Source organism: Mobula birostris, chromosome 4 (assembly GCF_030028105.1).
Source record: "Mobula birostris isolate sMobBir1 chromosome 4, sMobBir1.hap1, whole genome shotgun sequence".
Classification (NCBI taxonomy): domain Eukaryota; kingdom Metazoa; phylum Chordata; class Chondrichthyes; order Myliobatiformes; family Myliobatidae; genus Mobula; species Mobula birostris.
In genome coordinates this window covers 63,693,849-63,720,132 of record NC_092373.1, presented here as the reverse complement: position 1 = coordinate 63,720,132, position 26,284 = coordinate 63,693,849, and the positions used below count along the sequence as shown (strand labels likewise).

At 36.8% G+C, this 26,284-nt stretch overlaps 1 protein-coding gene across 4 annotated transcripts in view; it reads left to right on the top strand.

The window, feature by feature from the left end:
* Positions 1-26,284, top strand: part of rsrc1 (arginine/serine-rich coiled-coil 1) — a 397,305-nt gene that overhangs the window by 34,541 nt on the left and 336,480 nt on the right. For 3 of the 4 annotated variants that reach the window (XM_072255458.1, XM_072255455.1, XM_072255456.1), the window contains 2 exons: positions 4,315-4,512; positions 6,444-6,572. In XM_072255458.1, coding sequence (XP_072111559.1) covers positions 4,315-4,512; positions 6,444-6,572 — 327 coding nt within the window. The remainder of the gene's footprint in view (positions 1-4,314; positions 4,513-6,443; positions 6,573-26,284) is intronic. The other variant, XM_072255457.1, reaches the window with a different exon arrangement.

Here is a 26,284-nt window from a genome sequence, read left to right as displayed (position 1 = left end):
GTTCCTAGTAATCACAGACTCCAACACGTGTTCCATTTCTGCTGGTTTGGTAACCCAGTTACAGGGTACGTAACAATATGCATAAACTTTGCTAACCTGTTCGACTTATCTAGTTTTATATTACTGTATTGCGTAGTTACTAATAGTGTTAGTTAACAGCAAAACAGACTCCAGGTGTGTTCCGTTTCTGCTGGTTCTTTTAACCCGTTACGGGGTACGTAACACCCCTCTTACCTTAAACAAATGGTGTCTAGTTTTAGATTCTCCTTCTCTGGGGGAAAAAGATTTCACTTGATCTATGCTTGTCATGATTGAATACGTCTCTATCAAGTCACCCCTCAGTCTCCTACGCTCCAAAGAAAACAGACCCAACTACCCAATTTCTTTATATCTCAAGTCTTCCGTTCCTGACAACTCTTTGTACATCTTTTCTGTAGCTAGATGACCAAAATTGAACATAACACTCAGTGTGGTGTCACCAGCATTTTGTACAGCTGTAACATTACATTCCAAATCTTCTACTCAGTGTTCTGATTCATGAAGGCAAGTGTGCCACACACCCTTTTCACCATCCTGTCTAACTGTGTTACCTCTTTCAGGGCACTAAATTCTTGTGCCCCTAGTCTCTATTCTGCAATGCTCTCCAGGGCTCTACTATATACTGTGCAAGTCCTGGCCCATTTAACTTCCCATAATGCTGAGCAGTACCATCAGTCACATTTCTACGTTCATTTCCTTCTGTTATTCCAACTCAAATGACCAAGAACTCTGTTTCAATTTTTTAATATACAGGTGTCCCCTGCTTTTCGAACGTTTGCTTTACGAAACCTCACTGTTAGGAAAGACCTATATTAGTACCCTGCTTTCGCTTTCAGAAGGTGTTTTCACTGTTACGAAAAAAAGCAGCGCACGATAAAAGGCAGCGCGTGCCCTGAGCAGCCGCTCTCCCCCGGATTCGGAACTGCATTCTTGCCGGCATTAAACACGTGCCTGTGAGCAGCTGTTTGCAAGATGAGTTCTATGGTATTGGAAAAGCCTAAAAGAGCTCGTAAGGGTGTTACACTTAGCGTAAAACTAGACATAATTAAGCGTTTCAATGGTGGTGAACGAAGTAAGGACAAAGTGAGTTTGGCTTGTGGAAGCTGACGAACATGATGTTGAAGAGGCTTTGGCATCCCATGACCAAGATCTGATAGATGAAGAGCTGATGCGATTGGAAGAAAAAAGGATAACAATCGAAACCGAATGCAATAGCGAACTGAACATGAAGCAACTGTGTGAGATTTTCGCTGCAATGATAAAGTACGACCTTAATTTTGAAAGGGTACGTAGGTTTAGGGGATATTTCCAAGGTGGTTTGAGTCCTTACAAAGAACTGTGTGATAGAAAAATGCACGAGGCTCAGCAGTCAAGCAAGCCTTCCACATCAGCCACAGCAGACAACGAACCTGAACCTTTAACATCGAGGTGGGCAGAGATAGAAGATGAGCAGCCTGCTCCAATAGAAACAGACGATGACGAGATGACACCCCAGTGTCCCACCACCCCAACCCCCAGGCCATGGAGAAATACTGATTCGCGGAGAATGCGGCGGTAGCCGGGAGGCACACAGCACATCTTTAAGAAAAAAGCCGAAACAAACATGCTAATTAATTAGGTGCCGCCCGGCACGTAATTGTCGGCCCAGATCAGAGACGACGCAATGGGAAATCGGCACTGATCTGGGCCAACAATTACGTGCCGGATGGCACCTAATTAATTAGCATGTTTGTTTCGGCTTTTTTCTTAAAGATGTGCTGTGTTCCTCCTGGCTACCGCTGCACTCCTGCATGCTTCGTGGCAATGTATCGCTGGGTGGCCTGGAGGGTGGGGGCCACTGCACCACCCAACCTGCGACTACTCAGTCTAACACACCATCATCACTGTGCTCAGCGCTGAACCAATTCTGGTAAGTGATACTACACTGTACATACATTATTTCTACTTTCTATAGGCTGTGTATTTTTACTTGTTATTTGGTATGATTTGGCAGCTTCATAGCTTAAAGTTTACTGGAGAGCGCTTGCGCCGTGTTTTTGCCAACAGCGCTTGCGTGAGATTTTCGGTACGGAGAACAGTGCAGTAATGATTGTGGAAAAGTACTCCTACTTTATATAGGCTGTGTATTTATCATATTATTCCTGCTTTTACTATATGTTACTGTTATTTTAGGTTTTATGTGTTATTTGGCATGATTTGGTAGGTTATTTTTGGGTCTGCGAATGCTCACAAAATTTTCCCATATAAATAAATGGTAATTGCTTCTTCGCTTTACGACATTTTGGCTTATGAACCGTTTCATTGGAACACTGTACCTTTGGATGGCGGGGGAAACCTGTATTAATCTACACCAGAGGGTTATGATAAGAAACGGTAGTATCCAATAAAAACAAAAACAGTGATGGGGAGAACATGCAAACTCCACACAGCAGCCAAGGTCAGGGTTAAATCTGTTCCCAGAGCAGTGAAGTAGCAGCATTAACTTAACATCCCTTAATTCACGGCAGAGGCAACAGAACATCATAAATAAACACTGTTCTTAAATACTGCCACTTGGAGGAGAAGAGAAAACTATATTTTGAAATCCTGAGGGACTAATCACATTTTTTTTCCAGAACATCTTGCTTCTTTTTTTCTGATTTTGTGGAAATAGTTAGAGAAAAGCAATATTTGTGTGTTCCGTTTACCACGATTGGATAAAGTGAGCTGTTTACAACTGCTTACTCTATGTTCCCAAAGAAGAGCTCAAATACATTGAAACCGCAGGCAAGCCTGTTGTTAGACATCCAGATTACTTTTATCATTTTAAGGTAAGTAGTGGTAAACTAGGCATACATGGTATTGTAAGATGCGAACAAAGCAAAGAAGAAAAATACTGGTGCAAATTTACGCTTTTAACTCTGTACATGATTGCAATGACTATAGGACAACTTCCTGATTTCTCTTTGATTTCATTAAGTACGGAACTTTGTGTTAGTAGAAAAATAGAAATCCAAATTGCTTGATTTAAAATGTTTAGAAAAGTAAGATCACCCAAAAGAATATTATATATTCCAACACAGAACTTTGAATATATGTTCCTCTTTTTGTCAAGTAAAAATTTCCTTCTGTCATTGTGAACTGGATTCCAGATCTTGACTGTGAGATTTTCAGCAGTTCTGCATTTATATAATCTACTCTTCCCAGCAACATAACAAGTTCTTCTCATTGTCATTGTCTTCTTCTTTACCTGTTTTCTCATCTAGCAGTTCTCCTGTGCATTTTCAGCTTCAGGTTCTGTTTTGGAACATTTCCCCTTTTAGCATTTTGAATAGATTAATCCTTCCTCAACACCCTGGTTCTGGTATAGTCACCACTAATTTCTTTTACACTTTCAAAGCATCTTCCAAAGGTCAATGCACATCTATCACACTTTGCTGTCACAGGATTCCTCTTGGAATTCACCAGTGGAGCTCTGTCTTGATACATTCCCTGAAGGGTATGTATCTCCCATCTATGCCAGTAAGACGTGTGGAATCAGAACCCAAATTAATTTGGGACTTTTGGCTTTAAGGTTTGGAGGGAAAAGGCAAGTTACATCTTTTGTTTCTTGTTCTATGATTAAATTAAGTTATTTGTTTTTAACATCTTAAAAATCTATATAATTAACTAATTATAGTGGTCTTAATAGATTTTGAAGTATAGTTACATATCACAGCACTTAAAAACTTTTAAAACAGTTCTTTCCGTTTAGATATAAGACAAAGTTCTGCCCCAGCTGTGTCCCCGTAAAAGGTTGTGAAGGTATTCTGGGGGAGAGGTAGGGATAGAACATCAACATTAACTTGTCTGAGGCTTTGCTGTCAGTTAGAATACACTCTGCTTTGTCAGGTACAAAGGAATAACTCGATCAGTTCTTCTCATCTGGTCTAGATGTTGTGGTGACATGTTGAATCAGGCCTGTTAACACTGATTCTCAAAAGATGCTGCTTAATCCTTCTTGAGTATTTCCAGCACTTTCTGTTTGTGCTGAAGGTGGAATACATGAATGTTTGGAATACAACTGAAAGGATGAAATTTATTATACTGGTATAACTTTTTTCTGGATTATATGGAAAAGTTAATGCCCCAATTCAAAGAGCTAGTTCCTACAATGATTTGTAATACACACAATTTTGGAGGAACTCGTCAGGCCAGGCAGCATCTATGGAAAAGAGTAAGCAGTCGATGTTTCTGGCTGAGATCCTTCATCAGGACAATGATTTAGTGATTTTATTTATCTTTGATCTTTGGAAGCTTTAGAGGTTGGAAAATGGGTCATCACTCTTCAGACAGTGAAGCTGACACAAGAAGTCGTCGTAAGAAGAAACACCGGAGGAAGTCCACTTCCAGCAGTTCTTCCGATAGCAGAACATACATTCGGAAAAAATCTAGTAGAAGAACTAGATCACACTCACGTAGTCGCCACTCCCATTCCCGTTCGAAAGATAGAAGGTAAGTAGCATGAAATGTGTTACAGCAACGTATCAATACATTAACTGGCGTTGACATAGTTTGCATCTAGAAACAAGTAAATGAATAAAATCAACATATCTGTTGCCTGATTTTTGCTAATATTTTTCATGTCCCCCTCTATAACTTTGTTGCATTGGCAATTTTCGATCGAGTATGTTTTGGTTTAGATAGGAATGTCAAATTGGTACTCATCGCATATTTGTTGATGGAATTGAAAATAACAGGTTGGCATATTTCCCATCAGTTCAGTAGATTCAGGATAGCAGTTTGAAGTGAAATTATATCTGCCTGTTATTGGTTATATAAATCTATCCACTGATATGAGAGCTTATGAAGGCACTGGGCAGAATGTGTCATAAAGCAGTTGACAAACTGAATGTGGCATTAAGAGCTATCTGCCGTATTACTTTTCAACTAAATCTCCTCTTATCTGTAGAATTTTTTTTTGCACAGAAATTTAAATCTTTCTTGGTTCAGCTTTGAAAATAAGCAAAATGCAAGTATTTCTAAGTAATTCTCAGTTTTAATTCCAAGAACGACTACAAAAGGAAACTTACTCTGAATAAAAGTGGCTATATCTAAAAATTGAATTGAACTAATGAGTTTCACCATGATAGTCTACTTTTAACTTCTGATCTATTTCAATTTGTGTCTATTTGAAGTCGGAGTAAACACTTCCCTTTGAAGTGGTCTTTGGAACTATAGCTGACATTATTTATAATTTGCTTGGTTTCAGGATGAACCTAGTAATATTAATTTCAATGAAAGAAAATGAAATTCTGTGGGTAAGAAAAGATTCAGCTGAAGAGTAATATAGCAGATAGCTTTTAATGTCATGTTTGATTCACCAACTGGTTTATGGCGAAAATGTCAGTGACAACAATAATGGGTTTGCTCCATAATGATGTTTTCCTCAGAGAAACATTCAAGATGAGCCATCTTGCAATAAAATTCTATAAAATGAAGTTGTCACTTTTTGGAGTGACTGCTTGTGCAATTTTGAGGATATTGTGATAACATTGTTCATTTAAAGGTGGCTCCAAACACTTGAATCTGACTAGAATGAGAATAAAATGATGATAAAGTATAAATGCGCATGAACACTTGGTGTTTAAAATAGATAAAAGTTGGAAATTGACAACAAAGTGACGCTATCAGATTAAAATGTGAATGAGATCTATTGGAAAGAATTGTGTTCTTGGACAAAATACAGCAAGTTAAATGGGATGGAGCAAATCATAGTAAAAGGATGTAGTGTATTATGTATAGTACATAAAATATTTAGAGTTGCGCCAATACAGTATTATTTGAAATGACCACTAATATGGACTCTACTGAAAAGCAGTTTATGTGGCTTTGAATTTAATAATAAAAACACAAGCTAAGAAAACAAATTATAATTGTACAATTCCCACAATATACACATTTGCTACAACAGGAAAATATGGTCTTGAGAATTGTGCATTGATTTGATTGGCTAGAAAATGACCAATTAACCAATGTATGCATAAACATTTGCTCTGTAGATTAAATATTCTGTGTGTTGATGTTTTGATCTGACAGCTCTATAGTTGAGATACTACTTTGTTCATAGTTTATATTGAATCTTTCTGTCAGTTGGTCTTGAGCACTGCAAGGTATTGAAACAGTTCTTATGAATTTAAGCATGTCTGAAATAAATGCTTCTTTCAGTGGAATATTTATTGCATAATATTGCAGCTAAAATATAACAAAAATGAAACTGCCTGTGAATCTTGATGCTCAATTGTTTATGAACCATAAACTAGTTTCACAATGCTTTGAGTCTTACTTTTAATTTTTAAATTTTTTAAAATATCTGAAATAAGTGGAAGACATAAGTGCATTGCATCAAACTGCTTCTAACATACATATCATCCTTAATACTTAAGACATAGGCGACGTTCAAGCAGTAGCTCATCGTATGAGAAACGAAAGAAACGAAGGAGTCGTAGCAGGTCACGGGATCGAGGCAAGTCCTACAGATCAAGACATTCTAGGTCAAGGAGCAGGAATAGAAGGTATGGATATTATCTTTTCTAGGCGGCAAGTAACCATATGTTTGGTTACTCCTTCCTTCAGTTTCTAAACTGTTTTGTCTTTTATTTTGCAAACCAACTCTAGCTGGTGCATTTTCCTAAAGAGTGCTTTGTTGCGGTAACAGATGGACACTGGACAGGAGAGGAATTGTTTGGAGAGATGACTGAGGTTGATCACTATTTTGTCAAGCAGAAGGCCATCATAAACAAAAGTAAGAGAGTAGCTGAGCATGTCCATAAGGACAGAGGCTTTGAAGTTTGATAGTGACTGTGATGGAGTTTGGGATATATCTTCCATTGGAGGAAAGTGAGTGTTGTATTGGGAAAATCAAAATAATTGAAGATGCTGGAAATCTGAAGTAGAAATAACATACTGGAAAAGCCTAGCAGGTCAGGTGGCATCTGTGGAAAGAAAGCAGTTAAAATTTTGAGTCTTTGACCCTTCATTGAAGTCGGCAGAGGATGTGGGTGTCAAGTGATTCATTGAGACCAGTTTGGACTGGATTAGGCAAATAAACCAAAGAAATGGGTTTATGTTTGTGGGTTAAATTATTTAAAAGAAGGGAGTAGGTGAATGAGGACAGAATACTTGAAATTAGATGTGGGGTTAGAGAAACTGGCTTGCTTTGAAATTACAGGAAGAAAGAGTTCTCAATAAAGAAACTGAGAGGAAGTCATAATGATTAAGATGATAATTTAAGATAATAATCATTAAGATGTTTAACTAAAAGACATAGGAAATAAAAGGGCATATTGTGCTCAAAGGCAGAGAAAGGCAGATGAAGAGGCAGAAACGTTCTTGGCAATGGTAGCAAGTGCTGGGGCAGGTGAAGACTGTTTCTTCCATTGTGTGGAAAAGATTAGCAAGAGGTCCCATCTTGTTTTGGCTTGAAAACCCAGGCTTCAATATTCTGACATGTAGGAGACTCGAGGCATCATACATTGTGGAAAATGACTTGCTTGTGCAATTATTCATTAAAATCCCTTTCTTTATGATCTCCTGCCATTATGGGGGGTGGAGAGGAGATGATGATTGGGATTTAAGATTGGGAAATAAAAATGATTGGGATAACCAATGGTTTAGCCGGCTGGTGATGTAGTGGTATCAACACTGGATTTTGAGGTGAACGGTCCTAAGTTTGAATCCAGCTGACTCCTTGCATGTTTTCCATCCATGCTAGGTTGAGTATTGAGCTAGCAAATTGGCCTGCTAAATAAACAGTCAAATACTACGGAAATGGTAAAAGTTTCCCCTGATAGTTAGGGTGTTTGGAAATAGTCTAAGGAGAAGTTTGGGTTGAGGAGATCATGAGGTCAGAGGAATATATTGGTGCTGGGGAGAAGGTTGTTGAGGGCAGAGTGGAGAAAGCTCTAGGGGGCAAAGCGGAGGTTCATAAATGGCATTATAGTGGTGAAAGGCTGATCATTTTGTTTACAAGGATAAAGCTGAAGACTGCTGGTAGTATCACAGAATCTTGATAGTATCTATATACTTGTAGTAGCAATATAAAACTAGTATCTTAAATCCCCAATTCTCACCCAGGTTGTGATGGGCATTTTAAATCATTCAACAGATCTCTACCCTCTGGTTAAAATCTGCTTCAATATTTAAGGCCCAAGCCATTTATGAACCTCTTCAGAATTTAATTCTTGATATCAGCTGTCTATAGATGCTCCATGTACACTGTCTCTATGTGTGTTCGTATTTGTATGCAGTGATATTCTGCCTTTAGGTTAACACACAAAATCTTAGAGATGAGTGAGAAGATATCACAGGGAGTTGGAGGAATCTGATCAAGGATAAGATTTGTTCAAATTGTGAACAGTGAAGCATTGTAGGTCGGTGAATCCCACCCGCCTCCCCCCATAAGGTATGGTGAAATGAACTTAGTGTTTATTAGTAAATAGGTTACTCAAATGGAATTTATTTTTAAAATAGTTTTTGCAATTTGCTTAGTGGTTGATGCTGCTTGTAGTAACCATCCGTTATTATGTAGACACAATAAAAGAAAAAAGGTGACCACATTTTTTTGAAAAAAAAGAATTCAAGTCAATGACTGATTAGTTAACATTATTGGGAAACATTCTTATCATGACATTGTAATTTTTAAAAAATCTGCTTTTCCTTTGTTTGGTTACTTATATACATGTTCAGAAATTGAGACACCTTAGAACAGTGGAACATTAAATGTAATCCGTGTACAAAGACATTTAAGATCCCTGCAAGATAAAATATTAATAACCTCAATGCTGCAATGCAATTTCAACCCAAGCTTGTTAACATTCCGTGTCCTTGCGCCATAACATTTTTGTGAATTTGAATTCAATAAATTGAACATTTTAATGTGTTAATATTAATTTTGCAAACAATATGAAACCGAGTTTAGATATATGTAGTCATAACTGCACATTACAAAGAATGGCTGATTTCTAAATTTGTGCATGTGTAGATTAATATTAGGCTTTCATGGGAACATTTGATTGAGAATGACTTTGTAATTTTACTAATTTATTGAAGAAGTACTTAGAATACTGATGACTTTTTAAAAAAAAACTTTTTCACCAAGATATTAGTACTGTAAACATTTAAGTTGGTCAAAAATAATTATTAAAGACTATGCTCTAGTTACTTAAGGAAGGTTAATATGAATGTTCCCATGAAGTATATTTAGTATTCTCCTGAGATTTTCGGCCTCTACACTAAGTTACTGTGACAATGTTGGCATATGTTTCAATCGCACTGAATATAGTAGGCTCTGTGTTCTTACTTAGGATTTTCTTAAATAAGTAGCTACAATTCCAATGATTCTGAAAAGATTACTGACATCTGCTAATGGACAAAATTTAAAGTTGTAATGAGTTTTGTCCTTTTCAATTGGTTTGGTTAACCCAATGACTTTCACTGTTACCCAAGTTCTCAGACTTAATTTTGGTAGAAATATTTTACTATATTCAAAACATTTAGTTTAACAGTAATTCCTTTAAGTTGAAATACTTGTGTTACAAAAATGCCTTTATTTAGAAAATGATCTTAAATGGTCAGCTTGTTTGTGGTAAACAGAGAAAAAACTGAATTAATTGGTGAAAATGTAATAATTAAAATTGTGTTGATTCTTCATATTGAATCCATGCGGTACATTCAGTTTTATAAATCTTTGATATGGAGAAATATAGAAAAAAAATTTGTTTATAGATTTCTCAAACTGCCTATATGAGAACATAGAGAAATCTTTCGGCATGACAAAATTTAATAAATCATCCCATTTCCTAATTTGATCATATTAGATGCTGATGTGGAAGAAGCGTTTCAAATAGCAGCTCCTCATTAATATACATCAGTCTAGGGAATAGAATGTAATACTTATGCAGGGATGTCATAGTTACTGTTTCTAAGTTTACTAAGTGGAACAGGTTGATGTGATATGGGGTGTTATTTGTCACTGTCGCATTAAAATGGTTTGGGTCGAGTTATGGAGTCCAAAAAGGCGTCTGCTGATAAATCAAAACTGGATTGAGTGGACGGGAGACAGTGATTGATACTCTGACAGGATATGAAGAAAAGAATCTTGATATAAGAATGCATGATATTGAAAATGAGCGGAAAATGGCTCTGGAGTATGGATATTATTCAACAAAATGAGAATAATAGTGGCATGAAAATATTGCTGAGAGAAAATTTGGATAGTAATTATTGGAATATTACACATTTAGGTATAATAAAATTGTTTGAAATGCTTTCCATGACATATTTTTTGAATAAATAAATCACACATTTTTTATTCAAAAGTATTGAAAGTAATGCTATTTATATTTAACTTGCATTTTGCATATTTTTCAACTGACACGTTCGCAATTGACAAGAAACCTGATTTTTCACAAATGTGGCCAGTGTCATAACTAAAGAAGAGTTTTCACTTAATGGAATTTGAAGTAATTAGATTGAGACAATCGTAGTACTGAAGGCAAATATCTTTTAAAAGGAAAATAATATAATATTTTATCATGGACAATCATTTTTTTGCACAGGAAGGTTTAATGAAGTTTTGTTGAATTAAATTTATTTTAATATTTCTTAGTTATGTGACTTTTGTGTTTTTGAATAATATACAGCATCTTGCTCAGAACCCTACAAATAATAGTTTAGATGAGAATAAAAGTAGTGGGAATTTACTAAATAATGTATTTTTGAATTGACAAAATATGTTCTTTGTCTTTAGCGATTATATTGAATGAATAATTTGGATACAGGATTTTGACATTTAGTAAAGGATGTAAGATGCTTGAAACATGTCATAGTGCTGACTCTTTGGTTTTGTTGCCCTGATGATTAATGCCTTATTCTTTTCTGTTAGAATATATATTGTGGAAATTCTTTGTAACGTGCAAGCAAGAATAATTCCTCTGCAATTGTTTCTTGTGGGTTGTAAAAGAGGTTTTAATGCACAAATAGCTTTTTAAAAAGTGATTCTTTCTTGATATATAGAAAATATATACTTGCATTCAGTACACAGAATTAATGGTACTGAAAATTTGTATTTTAAGTAAAAATCCTTTTTGATGTCAAAGTACAACTATAAATGTCCTCATTTAAAGTATACAGTATAATTTGAAAATTCTTTTGGTTAAACCAAATTGAACACATTTTTGAATGAGACATTTTTGTATTAACTCGTATTGCTGAATAAAACACTAAATGAAATAATGTAACATTTAAACAGCGAAGTATAAATACAGAAAGATAGAACAAAATGAATAACAAAATTTATTAAGGACATAATCTGAAGATAATGGTCAGAATGATACAGGAAATGAGGCAAAAGGATGGTCAGAGGGCAAAAAAAAAATCCTAGATAAAAATATTGCTTCAGATTCAGAATATAGCAAAACAAAAGTGTGCACAACTGAAAGTTGTCCGTGGGTTTGGAAATCAGCAATGAACACAATATCAAATTTAAGTCTGAGAGAAATGATGTTGGCTTGAAGGAAAACAAAAAAAAAATCCAGGGTTAGAGGTTGTTTGTCTTGGTGTCGAGAGCCAGTAATGGTGAGATGTGCAAGGCTTGGGCAGTTTTCTTGCAAAATTAAGTAGGCATTGGGGATAAAGAGTATATTGAAAGCTGATTAATGCAGTATCTATATTCAAAAAAAAGAAAGACAAAAGAAAACAGACCCATTAGGCTTATTATTCCCTGTAAAGTAGTGCCATCTATTATCGTGATTAAATTTAAGTATTATTGGTGCAACTTCCCACTGAATAGAAGTTGACAATTCCATAAGATGGTTAACTATGGTGTCATAGAGCACTACTGCAAAAAATACCACTGACCCTTCTAGCCCATGCTTAACTTTCATTCTGCCTGGTCCTGTCAATCCACACCTGGACCATGGCCCTCAGTACCCCTCTCATCCATACTTTTCCAAACTTCTCTTAAATGTTGCAGTCAAGCCCGCATCCACCATTTCCTCTTGCAGCTCATTCCACGGTTGGGCTACCCTCTGGGTGAAGAAGTTCTCCCTCAGGCTACCTTAAAATATTTTACCTTTCACCCTTAATCAATGGCCCCTAATTCCCCTAGTTTCATATAACCTTAGTAGAAAAAGCCTACTTGCATTAACCCCTCACAATTTTGTATACCTCAATCAAATCTCCCCTTATTCTCCTGTGCTTCAGGGAATAAAGCCCTAAGCTATTCAGTCTTTCCCTATAACACACGTTGTCAAATCCAGGCAAGATCCTAGTAAAATTTCTCAATCTTATTGATATCTTTCCTGCTGGTAGGTGAGTACCTACCTACAGGAAAAGTGGTCCACTATACCCCCAATCTTGGTTGATGAGAAGTGGAACATGTAGTTAAGAGGAAGAAAAGAGCGTACAGTACTTAAGTTTTAAGGAGCAGGGGTCAGACAGAACACTTGAGAGTTAGGTGGTAAGGAAAGGAATTTAAGAAGGCACTTGCGAGAGCTAGAAGTGGATATGAGAAGACCTTGGCAAGTAGCTTTAAGGAACTGCCACAGATGGCTGTAGAGGCTGAATCATTAGGTATGTTTAAAGTGGAAGTTGATGACTTCTTGATTAGTAAGGGCTTCAAAGATTATGGGGAGAAGGCAGAAGAATGAGGTTGAGAGGGTTAATAAATCAGCTGTAATTGAATGACAGAGCAGAACTAATGGGCTGAATGACCTAATTCTGCTCCAATATCTTATGGTCATAGGGACCAGAACTGCAAACAATATTCCAGATTTGGCCTCACCAACGTCTCATACAACTTCAACATAACATCTGAAATCCTGTACATAATGCTCTGATTTATGAAGGCCAAAATGTCTAAAGCTCTATGAGCCTATCTATCTTGGCATATTTTCAAAGAATTACGGATCTGTATTTCCAGATCTCTTTGTTCCACCACATTCCTCAGTGGCCTACCTTCCACTGTAGTCTTACGCTGGTTTGTTCTCTGAGAGTACAATACCTCATATTTGTTGTGCATTAAATTCCATTTTGCCATTTTTCAGCCCATCTTTTTAGCTGGTCCAAATCCCACTACATTTTAAAAACCTCTGCCAGAGACATTTCACAAGGTGTGAGGGGACACCTTATCAGGTCATGGGGATTTCTCCTTTCTAATTTACCTCAAGACAGAAAGCACCTCCTCTTCTGTAGTCCGGATATAGTCCATAACCTCACCACCATTTTGCCTCAGTTCTGTGTCCATCCCTTGACAATGCAAAAATCAATTAATATCTTCCTCCGTCTCTTTTGACTCCTAGCATAGATGACCACGCTAATCTTCAAGTGGGCCAGTTTTGTCCCTTGGTATCCATCAGTAGACATTTGATAAACACTTGACATAATTGGGTTTAATTTTAAAATAATTATGAGAATTTGAGACAAATGAGAAGTATGAAAATGGGGGCAGCAGATTGTGGTGTTAGACCTGAGTGAGATATGTACCACATGCTTTCTGTTGGATTTATTGCTTTTAGGTTGTGGACTGAAGGGCCTGTTCCTCTTCTATGTACTGTTCCATGAAAATTCTAAAACCAAGACTTTGTTGGATTTGGTGCCAGTGAATGTTAGTAAGTACAGAGCTAATGGGTGGGTTGAACCAAGTGAGAATTTGAACGGGATAAAGTAGAAAATTGTGTCAATGGCAAGCAGAAAGTTGTACTGGCCAAAGCATAGTTTCAGTCTCCATTATTTGATTGGTCAGGTGGATTGCATGCCAAGTTGTTATAAGGGTGATGTTGAGGTAGAGATGGATGTTGTCAATATACGTTTTTAGGTGGCATTGCTTGAAGTGGCATATAGTTTAGAAGTTGTAGACAGCTCTTGGAGGATTCCATAAAAGGTACCTGGCATAGAAAAAGGCAATTTTAAGTTGTATTGCAGCAGTAGGACAACAGCAAGATGTATTTGGAGTACTCTTCACAAAATAAAATGTCATAAACACAAAAAAAAACTTAGAATGTTAAAGAAGGAATAAAATTTAAAAAAAAAAACACTCATTAAGTCAGGCAGCATATGAGGAAAGAAATGGAATTGAAGTTTCAGGTTGAAAACCATTCATCAGAACTGGGAAAGAGAACAAGTCCAATGTAAGTTGCAATAATGACGAGATAGCAAAAGAAAAGTGAAAGAGAATATTTCTGATGGGGTGAGACACTAATTTCTGATCTATAAACTTGCTGATAATACAACCATTGTTGGTAGACTCTCAGATGGAGACAAGGGGGTGTACAGTAGCGAGATATACCAACTAGTGGAGTGGTGTTGCAGCAACAACCCTGTACTCAATGTTAGTAAGACGAAAGAGCTGATTGTGGACTTCAGGAAGGGTAAGATGAAGAGATACTTACCAGTCCTCATAGAGGGATCAGAAGTGGAGAGAGTGAGTGGTTTCAAGTTCCTGAGTGTCAAGATCTCTGAGGATCTAACCTGGTCCCAACATATCGATGCAGTTATAAAGAAGACAAGACAGCGACTACGTTAGGAGTTTGAAGAGATTTGGTATGTCAGCAAAAGCACTCAAAAACTTCTGTAGATGTACTGTAGAGAGCATCTGACAGGCTGCATCACTGTCTGCTATGGGGGGAGGGGGGAGGTGCTACTGCACAGGACCAAAAGAAGCTGCAGAAGGTTGTAAATTTAGTCAGCTCCATCCTGGGTACTAGCCTACAAAGTACCTTGGCCGTCATCAAGGAGCGGTGTCTCAGAAAGGCAATGTCCATTACTAAAGGCCGCCAGCACCCAGGGCATGCCTTTTTCCCATTGTTACCATCAGGTAGGAGATACAGAAGCCTGAAGGCACACACTCAGCAATTGGGGAACAGCTTTCTCCCCTTTGCCATCCAATTCCTAAATGGACATTGAACTCTTGAACACTACCTTACTTTTTAAAATATTATATCTGTTTTTGCACAATTTTTAATGTATTCAATACATATAAACTGTAATTGATTTATTTTTATTTTTTCTGTATTATGTATTGCATTGAACTGCTGCTGCTTAGTTAACGACCTTAATGACATATGCTGGTGATAATAAACCTGATTCTGATTCTGAAATTGCCGAGGGCATAAGCTGTTGGTGAAGTAATTTCCTTGATATGTTAATGACGGATATTTAAAAAAAAATTGCCCCTCACAAAAAAGGAATGTGTGAAATGCCCATTCAAGCCCATTTAATTCTCCATCCCACTCTCATTTTAACTCATCAGTCACTTTCCTTCACTGTTCTAATAATGACCAATGCAAAATTGAGGAAAAGCAGTTTATGATTTTTATTGGCACTCTAGATTTGATTATCAAATTCAACAATTTCAGACAACTCACTTATCTCCTTTTTCAGCTTGCACCTTAACTAGCCATTCTGCTGTAAGTCATTTTTCTGTGCTATTAATTCAGGGTTCTCTGTCCATTAGTACTGCCCGATCTTTTGGCCAGACACTGTGCCAAGTGGTGAGATCATGATAGTTGCAAGGCCTCAAACGGTGTAATTGCCTGCGTGCTGTAAGTGTATCAAGACCCACCCACAAAATTCCTCTAAGAAGCATATTGTTATCGCACTCGCCTTATTGTCTCTTTACCAAGTATGTCTTTTAATTATGGTGCGAGTTTCAAAGCTCAACAAGACCTGAAACAATATGATCACCGCTTTTTTCTGTACTTCCTTGAAAGGTCAATAATTTCTTATTAAAGATAAGTTATTGTATGTTTAATGATTGCATATATGATAACTTTAAATGTGAGCATAGAATTTTAGTCCTCCTGTTATATATTCAATGACAAGTTACCATCATATCTTCTGATGTTAACTATGCTGCACATAGCAATCCTAAATCTCTAGAAGAAAATGAATAGTGTTTATATTAAAATATTTTTTAAAAGGCAGGAGGCCATTTAATTCCTTTGCCTGCCCCATCATCCAATAAGATCATGGGTATTCTAATAAACTTTTCAAAAAAAAACTTAGTTATATCTTTGTATGCAAATACAACAAATTTGCATTACTTAGGAAGGAGGAATAGTTCTGCTTATTCATCTGCAAAGGGAGGAATTGCTGATGCCCTTGAGCAGTCTGATTTTCCAACAATTAGATTATTCCAGTTAATATATATCAACAGAATTTTAATTCATGTTTTTAAAAACGTTACTCAGTACTGGTAATACATTTTTCAGTGAACCAGAAGTTTAAAGAGAGCATGGGGAAAAAGAGCATGAGTGAGTTTTATGGAAGTGTGGGGAACAGAGTCGAGGTGAGTTTAAAGAGAGTATGGGGAACAGGATTCCAGTGAGTTTAAAGGAAGAGCAGGGAATGGGGTACAGTATATTTAAAGAGATACAAATGGTGAACCACTGGGATTTCCAATTGATGGAATAGCAGATTGCCATGATAATATGGCAGTGATCTGCATAGACTGGTAATTTCTAAATTCAGTCTTCAGTATTTGGAAATATTTTTTATGTATCTTTCCTAGACTTGCTTCTGTTTGAGTTATTTTGATCTTAACACCTAGAACATAGAACAGTACAGCACAGGCACAGGCCCTTCCACAATATTGTGCTTTCCATTTACCTCACATTCATGTTTGTGTCTAATGTATCTGTCTTCACCACGACTCCAGGCATTCACCACTCTGTGTTTATATTTATAAAGCAAAACTTGGCCCTCACTTCCCCTTTGAAATTACCCTCTCTCACCTTAAATACATGTTCTCTGATATTAGACATTTCAACCCTGGGAAAAATATACTGTTTGTCTACTCTATCTATGCCTCTAATAATCTTATAACACCTCTGTCAGATCTCCCCTCAGCCTGTGCTGCTCCAGAAGAAACAACCAAGTTTGACCAACCTCTCATTATGGCATGTGCTCTCTAATCCAGGCAGCATCTTGGTAAACCTCTTGTACACCTTCTCCGAATCCTGACATCCTTTCTATAATGGGGCGACCAGAACTGAGGGCCTAACTAGAGTTTTATAAAGCTCCAGCATTACTTCCTGACTTTTGAATTCACTGCCTCCACTAATAATTGCAGGCATGCCATGTATATTCTTAACCACCCTATTAACCTGTGTCACAACTTTTGGGAGCTGTAAACTTGGATTCCAAAATCCTCTGCTCATGAACACACAAGAGTCTTGCCCTTAACAGTGTGCTGCCTCTGTATATTTGGCCTACAAGCACTTCACATTTGGCTGAATTAAACTCCATCTGTCATTTCTCCACCCATATCTGCAAATTATCTATATCCTGCTGTATTCTTTGCCAGTCTTCTGTGTTATCCACAACACCATCAATCTTCATATAATCTACAAACCTACTTGCCTACCCATCTACATTTTCATCCAGCATCCATCATAAACAGCAGAGGTCCCAGACACATCCTTGTGGAACACCACTAATCACAGACCTCCAACTTGAATAAGCCCCTTTGACCTCTACCCTGTATCTTCTATGGGCAAGCCAGTTCTGAGTCGAAATGGACAATTCACCATGGACCCTATGCATCTTAAATCTGGATGAGCCTTCTATAGAGACCTTGTAAACATGTACCTGATTCACACCATACAAGTTTAAGATCATTGTGAAGCTGATCACTGATCATTAACTTGTTGGTAGCATTGAGGATATAGTTAAGCATTTTTGTTGCATGAAGCTCCTGTTTTGTGTATAATTAAGATGCTGAATGGGGTGCTTCAATAATGTGTGGGTATTAGAGATTCTAATATTACAGTATTGTAATGTTTTGAATGACACACCACATCGTTAAAAATAATTTTAGATGTTCCACTTTGTAATTCAAAACAAGAATGCATATAAATATGGACTATGAAGTGGAAATCTTTCTTCAGTTGCTTGTGCTATAAAAATGCAATATAACAGCAGCTGTTCAAAGTCAATTCAACCAAATTTAGTATAATGTACAGCTGCTGCTTTGTTGTGAATTCAATGCATGGTAGTGGAAAAAAATGCCTACTCTTTTGTTTTATAGAAAGCACTATCAATACCAAAGTAATAATTTGTAATAATTGTGCTTCAGATTTGGGAATAACATAGGAAAGATATTTATTTAGTTAGTTATTTCAAGATACAGCGCAATAAAAAGGGCCTGCACTCATGTGACCATCTAACCTACCAACCTGTGTGTCTATGGTACGTGGGAGGACGCTGGAGTACTCGGAGGAAACTCACGTGGTCATGGGGAGAACGCACAAGCTCCTTACAGATCACGATAGAATTATGCCTGGATCACTGGTGCTGTAATAGCAAATAACTAACTCTACCATGCTACCGTCAAGAACTCTGCTTTCACATTTTGAGTGATCTGTGCACCATATGTAAAAATTTAAATGATTTGACGACCATTTTACTAGTTCATTTATCTTAGCCTGCTTAATACCCACACTCAGCATTTTTGGAATAGTTTCTTACTCTCCATCAGATTTCTGGACAGTCCATGAATGCTACCTCATATTTTTCTTTTGCTGTGTTTATTCATTGATTTGTTATTTATAGTAAATGTTATCTCTTGCAATGTACTGCTGCCTCAAACCAACTCATTTCATGATTGTCTGTGATAATAAAACTGACTGCAGTTTTTAATTTTTGAGCAATGGATGTAAAAGTAGCAGTAGCACTCTCAGCTGGTTGCATTATACTATTTATTACAGCTATGGAATTCTATATAAATAGACCTTTTATTGAGGATATTCTCTTATTAAATATTCCATATCATTTTGAAAAAAATATCATTAAATATGTTCAATGTCAAATTAAATTAAATACCTCACATGGAATAATTACTATTGATCTTAAGGAAAACATCTTTGCCCTTAATTCCATGTTTTCTTTGTACGTCACTTAGTTCATGATGTACAAGAATATATTTGAAAGTTTTTAAGAATAAACAAAATTGATTAAATTATCATTAATGTTGTGCAGTTTCTTTGAGAAAGATGCTTTTATGCGATGAGTAGGGTAGTGAGAGTATTTTGGAAATAGTTCTAGTCACACTTAGTAAAAACTTTGTGATTTGTAAGTTGAAAGCCACTTTTTTTATTTGAACAAGTTGTCTATATCAGGATATAATTCCAAATTGATATTTTTTTCCTCTGTTAAGATTTTTGCTTCAAATTAAGCTGCTTGAAGTTTTCCCAAATTGGATTTTAAATGCCAATTAGAAGGTTGAATGTAGTAAAATAAAAGCAAATAAAACCAAAATGGCCTCGCCTTATGGCTAGTTAGACTTCTAAGAGTAAAATTGAACCTTTGCTCTAAGCATGGCTTTGAGAAAGATATTCATCATAATGAACACATTAATTAGGATGATAACTATTTATAAGATGATAATTAGAAACGAAGCACAGTAAACTGGGCTTTTCCTGCAATTAATGAAGGATTAATTACTGTAGGTAATGAAGTGGATTTTTAAATGCATTAAGGTGAAGTACAGAGATCTTCAGGGCTTTAATAATACACATAATTACTTCAGGATGTTTGAGCATGCTTATGTGAGTTGGCTAATAAGCATCATTGCATCAGTATGTATGCACTTAAAAAGATTTGCCACCAAAATGACTGTCTAATTATTTCTAATTGGCAGGACTATGTAGTTATTGAGCTGTTTGTAGCCATTTTAATGTTCATTTAACTCTCCTCGGGGCCATGTGATAGAGAAAAAGTTTGAGATATTTGCTGGCCTTGGCTGGCGCCATTAATCACTTTTGCTGGACTACAGTTAAAAATGCTTTACTTATGCAGAGGTCAGAGCCTAAAGAAATTTGTGTGAAGTTATGCTTTTTAAAGCTACTTGACTATATATTCATTTTCAATTAGTGCAATAATTGTGGGTGTCACTTTGTTTAGCTTTCACAACAGTGGAGTCTTCTTTCATCACTGTCCTTTTTAGTGACATATTAGTATTGATGGAAACCAAAAGTCGTCTTAGTCTAGGCACGCAGTGAATTTGGTGCATGGTTTATACCTTGTGTTCAAGTATACTGTATCTTTTTTTCACGTTAAGTACTGATTATCTTTTCAACACTGTCAGGTAATACCTTAGATTGACTGTTGAGTGAAACAACTTTCCCAAGGATAATTTTTTTTTAAAGCTTTTAACCAAGTCCCTGTGGAGTTGGTTATTACATTTTAAAATGCAAGCAAGAAGTATCTCAATCTAACACTGACATTTTCCAGAAGAGGTTTGTTGTGGGTTAGTGACATCTACACTCCAGCTGTTGACAGCTGTATATGTTCTCAAGGCCAGCACTTAACCAGAAGTAAACGGGACATAGTATTTGCTTCTGCCTTTTACTCAGGCCGTAGTGGATGTATTACACTGCCATTACCTATAATTGTGACAGTTAATAAACAAATGGAAATAATAAGACAATTTATAATTATCTGTCAACTATGTAATAAATTAAGCTTTATTCCCTTATTCACTTTAACCCAAGTTACATTTGGGTTCACATTGCATTAAGTGTGCATATGAGAAAAGAAATGTATATGCTGCCCAGTTGTACTGAATCAAAAACATCTGAATAATGTAATTGTGTAAATGCCATTCCTATGGCTTAACTGCCCAGCTATAGAGTAAACTGTAGATCTAGAATTGAAGGCCAGCTTTGCCTTCAGTTCGGGTGAAGAATTTTGGTTTTCAATTTTTATAATTGAACCAACATGGCGGCACAGTAGCTGTGGTTAGCGCAATGCTTTGCAATACCAGCTATTACTATTCGGGGTTCAGTTACCGCAGCTGTTTGTAAAAGAGTTTGTAGGTTCATCTTAACCGTGCAGGTTTTCTCTAGGTGCTTTGGATTCTTCCCACACTACAAGGATATACAGTTAGAATTAATAGGTTGTGGGCATTCTGTGTTGGTGCTGGAAGTGTGGCAACAACTGCAGCTTGCCCCCAGCACAATCATGACACTGTTGATTGTTGACGTAAAACAACGTATTTCATTGTGTTTCGATGTACATGTGACAAATAAAGCTCATCTTTAAATAATGTGCACTTCAGTTGAGCCTACTCAGATCCTCAGACTTTGTTTTCTAGCTGTTAGTATTATTTGTTTATTAGAATACTTAAAATGCATAATCTTATTAAAGAAGATGAGAAACAAAATGGATGTCAAATAAAAGAAGGGACAGTGATTTTAAGGACATGATTGTTTGAGGATGTGTCACAAATGTTTCAAATGGGTAAAATTGGATTTACAGATGAACTGGTCAAGTTTGTTTTGAGGTTATTGTCACGATCAAGGAAGTTCGCATACTGGTTCAATGTGACCAATTTTTTTTCCAGATTTAGTTTATGCATTTTGTCACTTTCAGACAAAATGTTTAATATGTAAAGTGCTCGATGTACAGTATTGCATTGAAAATCCAGTGAATTTTGTAGAGTTACTTTTTTTTATGGTTGCAAGTTACAAAGTTACAAATCCTGATCACAATAATATAATCCTTGTATTGCCTCAAATAATATAGCAGGTTTTAAATATTTTTAACTTGGTTATGTATATTGTGTGGATATTGTGTACATACAGTATGCTGGGACCAGATTTTGTTCAGAATGGTCCATAAATAAATGGATTAATAAGATTTTGACATTGACATTGTTTCAGTGGAATCCCCAAATAGGAGTTAAAAATTTGCTTAGAGTTCAACTAAATGACAGTACAGTAGAGTCCCAAGGTGCTACTGTTTTAGTATTCATAGGCTTTAATTCTTTGCAGAAGATGTAGCATCCACTACGTGAATCTATTTAGATGCAAAATCAGTTGGCAGTGGATTATTAGACGATGTAAACTTCATTTTTATGATGTATGGGAAACATATTCTATTGAGTTTCTTTTATTATTCTTCAAAGTGTTTAAGAAATTTAGCTTTTTTGTATCACAGTGGATTGTGTGCATGATCAAACAATGCACTGTTAGGTTTAAATGCTTTATATGATCCATCAGAATTTTGAAACCTAATCGTAGAATGAGATCACGTACTGCAGTGGCTATCGTTCTGCAAGTGCACCTGATATTTCTGAATGATTTTAGGCCATTAATTGAAAAGTTTTTTTGAATTGTCTGTATTAATTTTACATTGCAATATTTGCTGCAGTGTAACCTGGCTATAAGCAAAATTGCGAGTTTGCATATTAGAAGAAAAGCCTAAACATTTTTTTTACTGGAACCAGAAGATAATGGAATAAGTTATTAAGTGTCTTAAAGATTATTCTCTCAATTGATAGAACTCTTAGTTCTGCGATACTGGATTTTGGGTCAAATCCCACTTCAGGTACTTGAACAGAAAAAATCTTGACTTGTACTTTACTATATTGTTGATGGTGCTTTCTTGCAAATGAAATACTGCAATTAGGCTCCATCCAATTTCTTAAACGTGCAAAAGTTCCAGCAATACAATTTTAAAAACCAACATTTATCAGCACTCTTATTGCCTGTGTTTATCTTTTGTACAATCTTTCTTAAACACTTTGGTATCCTATAGAGCTCCTGGTTTCCAGTACTGGCCTGAGTCTACGTAAGTCATATTATCCTCCATCCTGCTATCTTGAACTGCAGCTACTGATGTGCTGCACTCGTCCCCTTATCTTGGTATCCAGTGTAGACTTTCAAACCTTCCTGTTGAGCTGAAGGTGCAACAACAAAATTAAAATGAATTGAAAATACATGTGGAAGAAAGGGTCATTTATCTGAGTTTATTTCAGTGTGCTTAATTAACTTAAGTGCACAAGTATTTTTAGTGCTTTAAATTCAAATTAGTATTTTTATCTTTTCTTGAAATTTTATTTCAATTGTTCATGAATTTAAAACAAATTCACAAACTATAAGACTTGATACCTGATAGCTGGTGAATATGGGGCAGGGTATTTCTGGGTGTCAAGACCATTCTGTGAGTAAAACAGGCCTGTCTACATTGAGATGCTGAAATGCTAGGAAATGGGCTCCCAGTAGAGGACTCTGAGGTGCAACTCAGTAAAAGATGGAGGAGGGCTCATCTTGTGGGTCATTTGAATAGTAGAGCAATCATGTCATATGACAGCGGGTCCTTCACAATTTGCTCCACCTGCAGGCAATTTTTCTTGAACAGTTGAATGCCCCTTTTGTGGCACAAACAGTGCAGCAGTTTCTCCAACCTGAAAAGGTAGGCAGACAGCTTCTCCTTCCTCCAGGAATGTGTGCCTGAACTAATCATAAGATCAGCTGAACTTTCAGTGGTGCCAAAAACATCTTCCAGAGTTTGCATATAGTTACTGATGTGGCTAACTGGTTTTCTGCCTTTCAGAACCTTACTATATCAGCCGCTGGACCCTTTAAACTTGCTACCAGTCTGTTTTTTCATATTATCGGAGCACTGCCATGCATCTCGTAACTAAGATGTCTACTCTACCCAAGTCTGATATTCTTCTTCCCCATCGGATGTGGGCTTGACTCCAGAGAAATGGCTCTCTGCAGGTACATCTTTTGGCACTTATCAACCAGTGATGAAATAGCTGAAACCAGCTCTGCTTAAATCAACAGCTGAGGGACTTATTAGACTTCTCACAACAGACAAAGTCTTCTCCTCACTCCACAGAAAGAGACAATTTGCCTTTAAAATCCCCACCCTCAGCTACATTCTCTGCAGCTCTAGAGATGTGAACTGACCATGGCCCCGCCTCACCAGGTATTCCTATCCTATCGGGCAGTGAGACTTCAGTCACATCGCTGGTAGTCATGTCGCACCCAACGTTGATCTCCATGGCATCCAGAATAAAGTATTTCACTTTTCACAAAACACTGGCTTAAACACACAAATAAGCTGCTTAATCAATCCTTGTATGAGGGGTGATTGATAAGTTTGTGGCCTAAGGTAGAAGGAGGCAGTTAGAAAACCTAACACATTTATTTTTCAACATAGTCCCCTCCTACATTTACACACGTAGTCCAGTGTTCGTTGAGCATACGGATTCCTTCCTTGTAGAAGTTGGACCTCCAGAAAGTGGTCCACAGCAGCGGTGATTGATAAGTTTGTGGCCTAAGGTTAAGGAGATACAGCTTTCATTACATGCACATGCAGTTCAACTCTTTGAGTGATTATGCAGAAAGTTTGAAGTTAATAACCCATCTCCTTCTACCTTAGGCCACAGATGTATCAATCACCTCTGCTGTGGACCACTTTTTGGAGGTCCGAGACACCGACTTCTACAAAGAAGGAATCCGTATGCTTCACGACTGCTGGACTAAGTGTGTAAATGTAGGAGGGGACTATGTTGAAAAATAAATGTGCTAGGTTTTCTAACATTGGCTCCTTCTACCTTAGGCCAAGAACTTATCAATCACTCCTTGTACACTGTTCATACAGTATTCGATCTCTGGACAAGTACCCCACAAATGTAACCTTTCACCGCGGCTCGTATACAAATATGGCTCATTAGCTAACTCTGCTAACAGCCATGTGACTCAGCGGTGAGAAGTGCTCCTTCCCATAAGCAATACACATCTAGGGTTGGTATTACTTGGGTATGTTAAGGAAAGTTGGTACGTTAAGGAATATTGATTGTAGTGAATGCTGCCTAAGTACTGCCCCTTACACAGTTAATGTTTGGTAGGAAGTGAAAGATCGTATACCACCATAAAATTGCAAAGGGAATATATTTACCTATTTTTCAACTTTAACAAACAGTTAACAGAAAAACAAAAGGTCTCATTACAATTAAACCAGTGCACGTAGACATTGGAGCTCCTTTCTGGAGTAGTTGGGTGTATTGTTTTACTTACAGCACTGAATTCCCATCACTAGCCACAGGTAGAACTTTACTCAAAGAATGTCACGAGCAAGCTGGCCAGCTCAGAAGTATTGGCGCTTGCTCCTTGAAACCATTTGTCCATACAAAGCACTTCTTACAATGGGCTCTCACCTTCGAGTGGCCTTCTGCTAGCATCTTCCCTTGTGTTCTGCTCTGCCACCCCTGCCAAAAGACCCCAAACCAGACTACTGTCCTTCTGAAATCTGATCCTATCTAGCTCTCTCTTCCATCACTTCCCACTGGGCAGAAAATTACAACACGTACCAAGACAAACCTTATTGGCTGACACAAAATTCCTAAGTTGGACAAATAGCTCCTTATCTTTAGCTGAAGCCAAAACACTGGTCTATGAAGCTTACTTACAATACACCGCATTTGCTGAAAACTGCTAAAATAAAACTACCTCACAACAATGCAGTAGAAATCTTAACCAAGGCATTACACTTGAAAAGGAGGAACATTGTAGCTTTAGAGGAACAAGTAAGAAAATAGAATTAGGCTAAACTGCTCTGGATAGAAAGCTTTGGCACAAACTTAGTTGGCCAAATGATCCTTTTCCTATGGTGTAAAAAGGAATTGATTATATAATGTATGCAATTCTTACCTGCAACCACTAGATGTCAAGGCGATGTTTTGTAAATCTTAATCTTTATGGAAAATCACTTTATCCTAAACAAATTTAAGAACTAAATACTTAATGAGCAATGGTCCTTAAATGGATGCTGTCTGACTTGTATTGCTGTTAATTTGCAGAAGATCAAATTTGTTAGTCTAACCTAAATCATCTATCAACATAGCCAATAAGATCAGGAAACTGTGGTTACTTTTGTGTCACGTAACTGGCCTGACCTCATAGTTCGAGTGAGTTTAGAATATAATAAATTGGAACAGCAGTGTATCATTTGACACTTTTGAGTTTGCTCCCTCAGTCAACAAGATCAAGGCTTACTTACCCTCAGTGCTTTTTTTTTGATGCACTAGCCCCATATTGCTTGATTTACCTAAAAATCTAGAAACACCAGGACCTTTGCTTTGAATGAACTCACGATTGAGCCTCCACAACAATGGAGGGTTGAGAATTCCAAAGAGATTTCTCAGCTCAGTTGTAAATGGCTTCATCCTTATTTTGAATGATGTCTGGTTTTGCATTCCTTAATGAATAGAAGCATCCACTCTGCAACCAGTCTGAAGCCTGTAAGAATTTTCTAAGTTCTTGATTTTCTAAGTTCTTGTTTTTCTAAACTTGGGATAATATAGGTACAGTCTTTCCAGTTTTGATTGACATGATTGATTTGAGAGAAGGCAGGTTTTTTATTTGAGAAAAGATTTTAATGGCCTCAATTATTGTTCATTCGAAATAGAGGAGGATAGATTTCTGGATTTTAA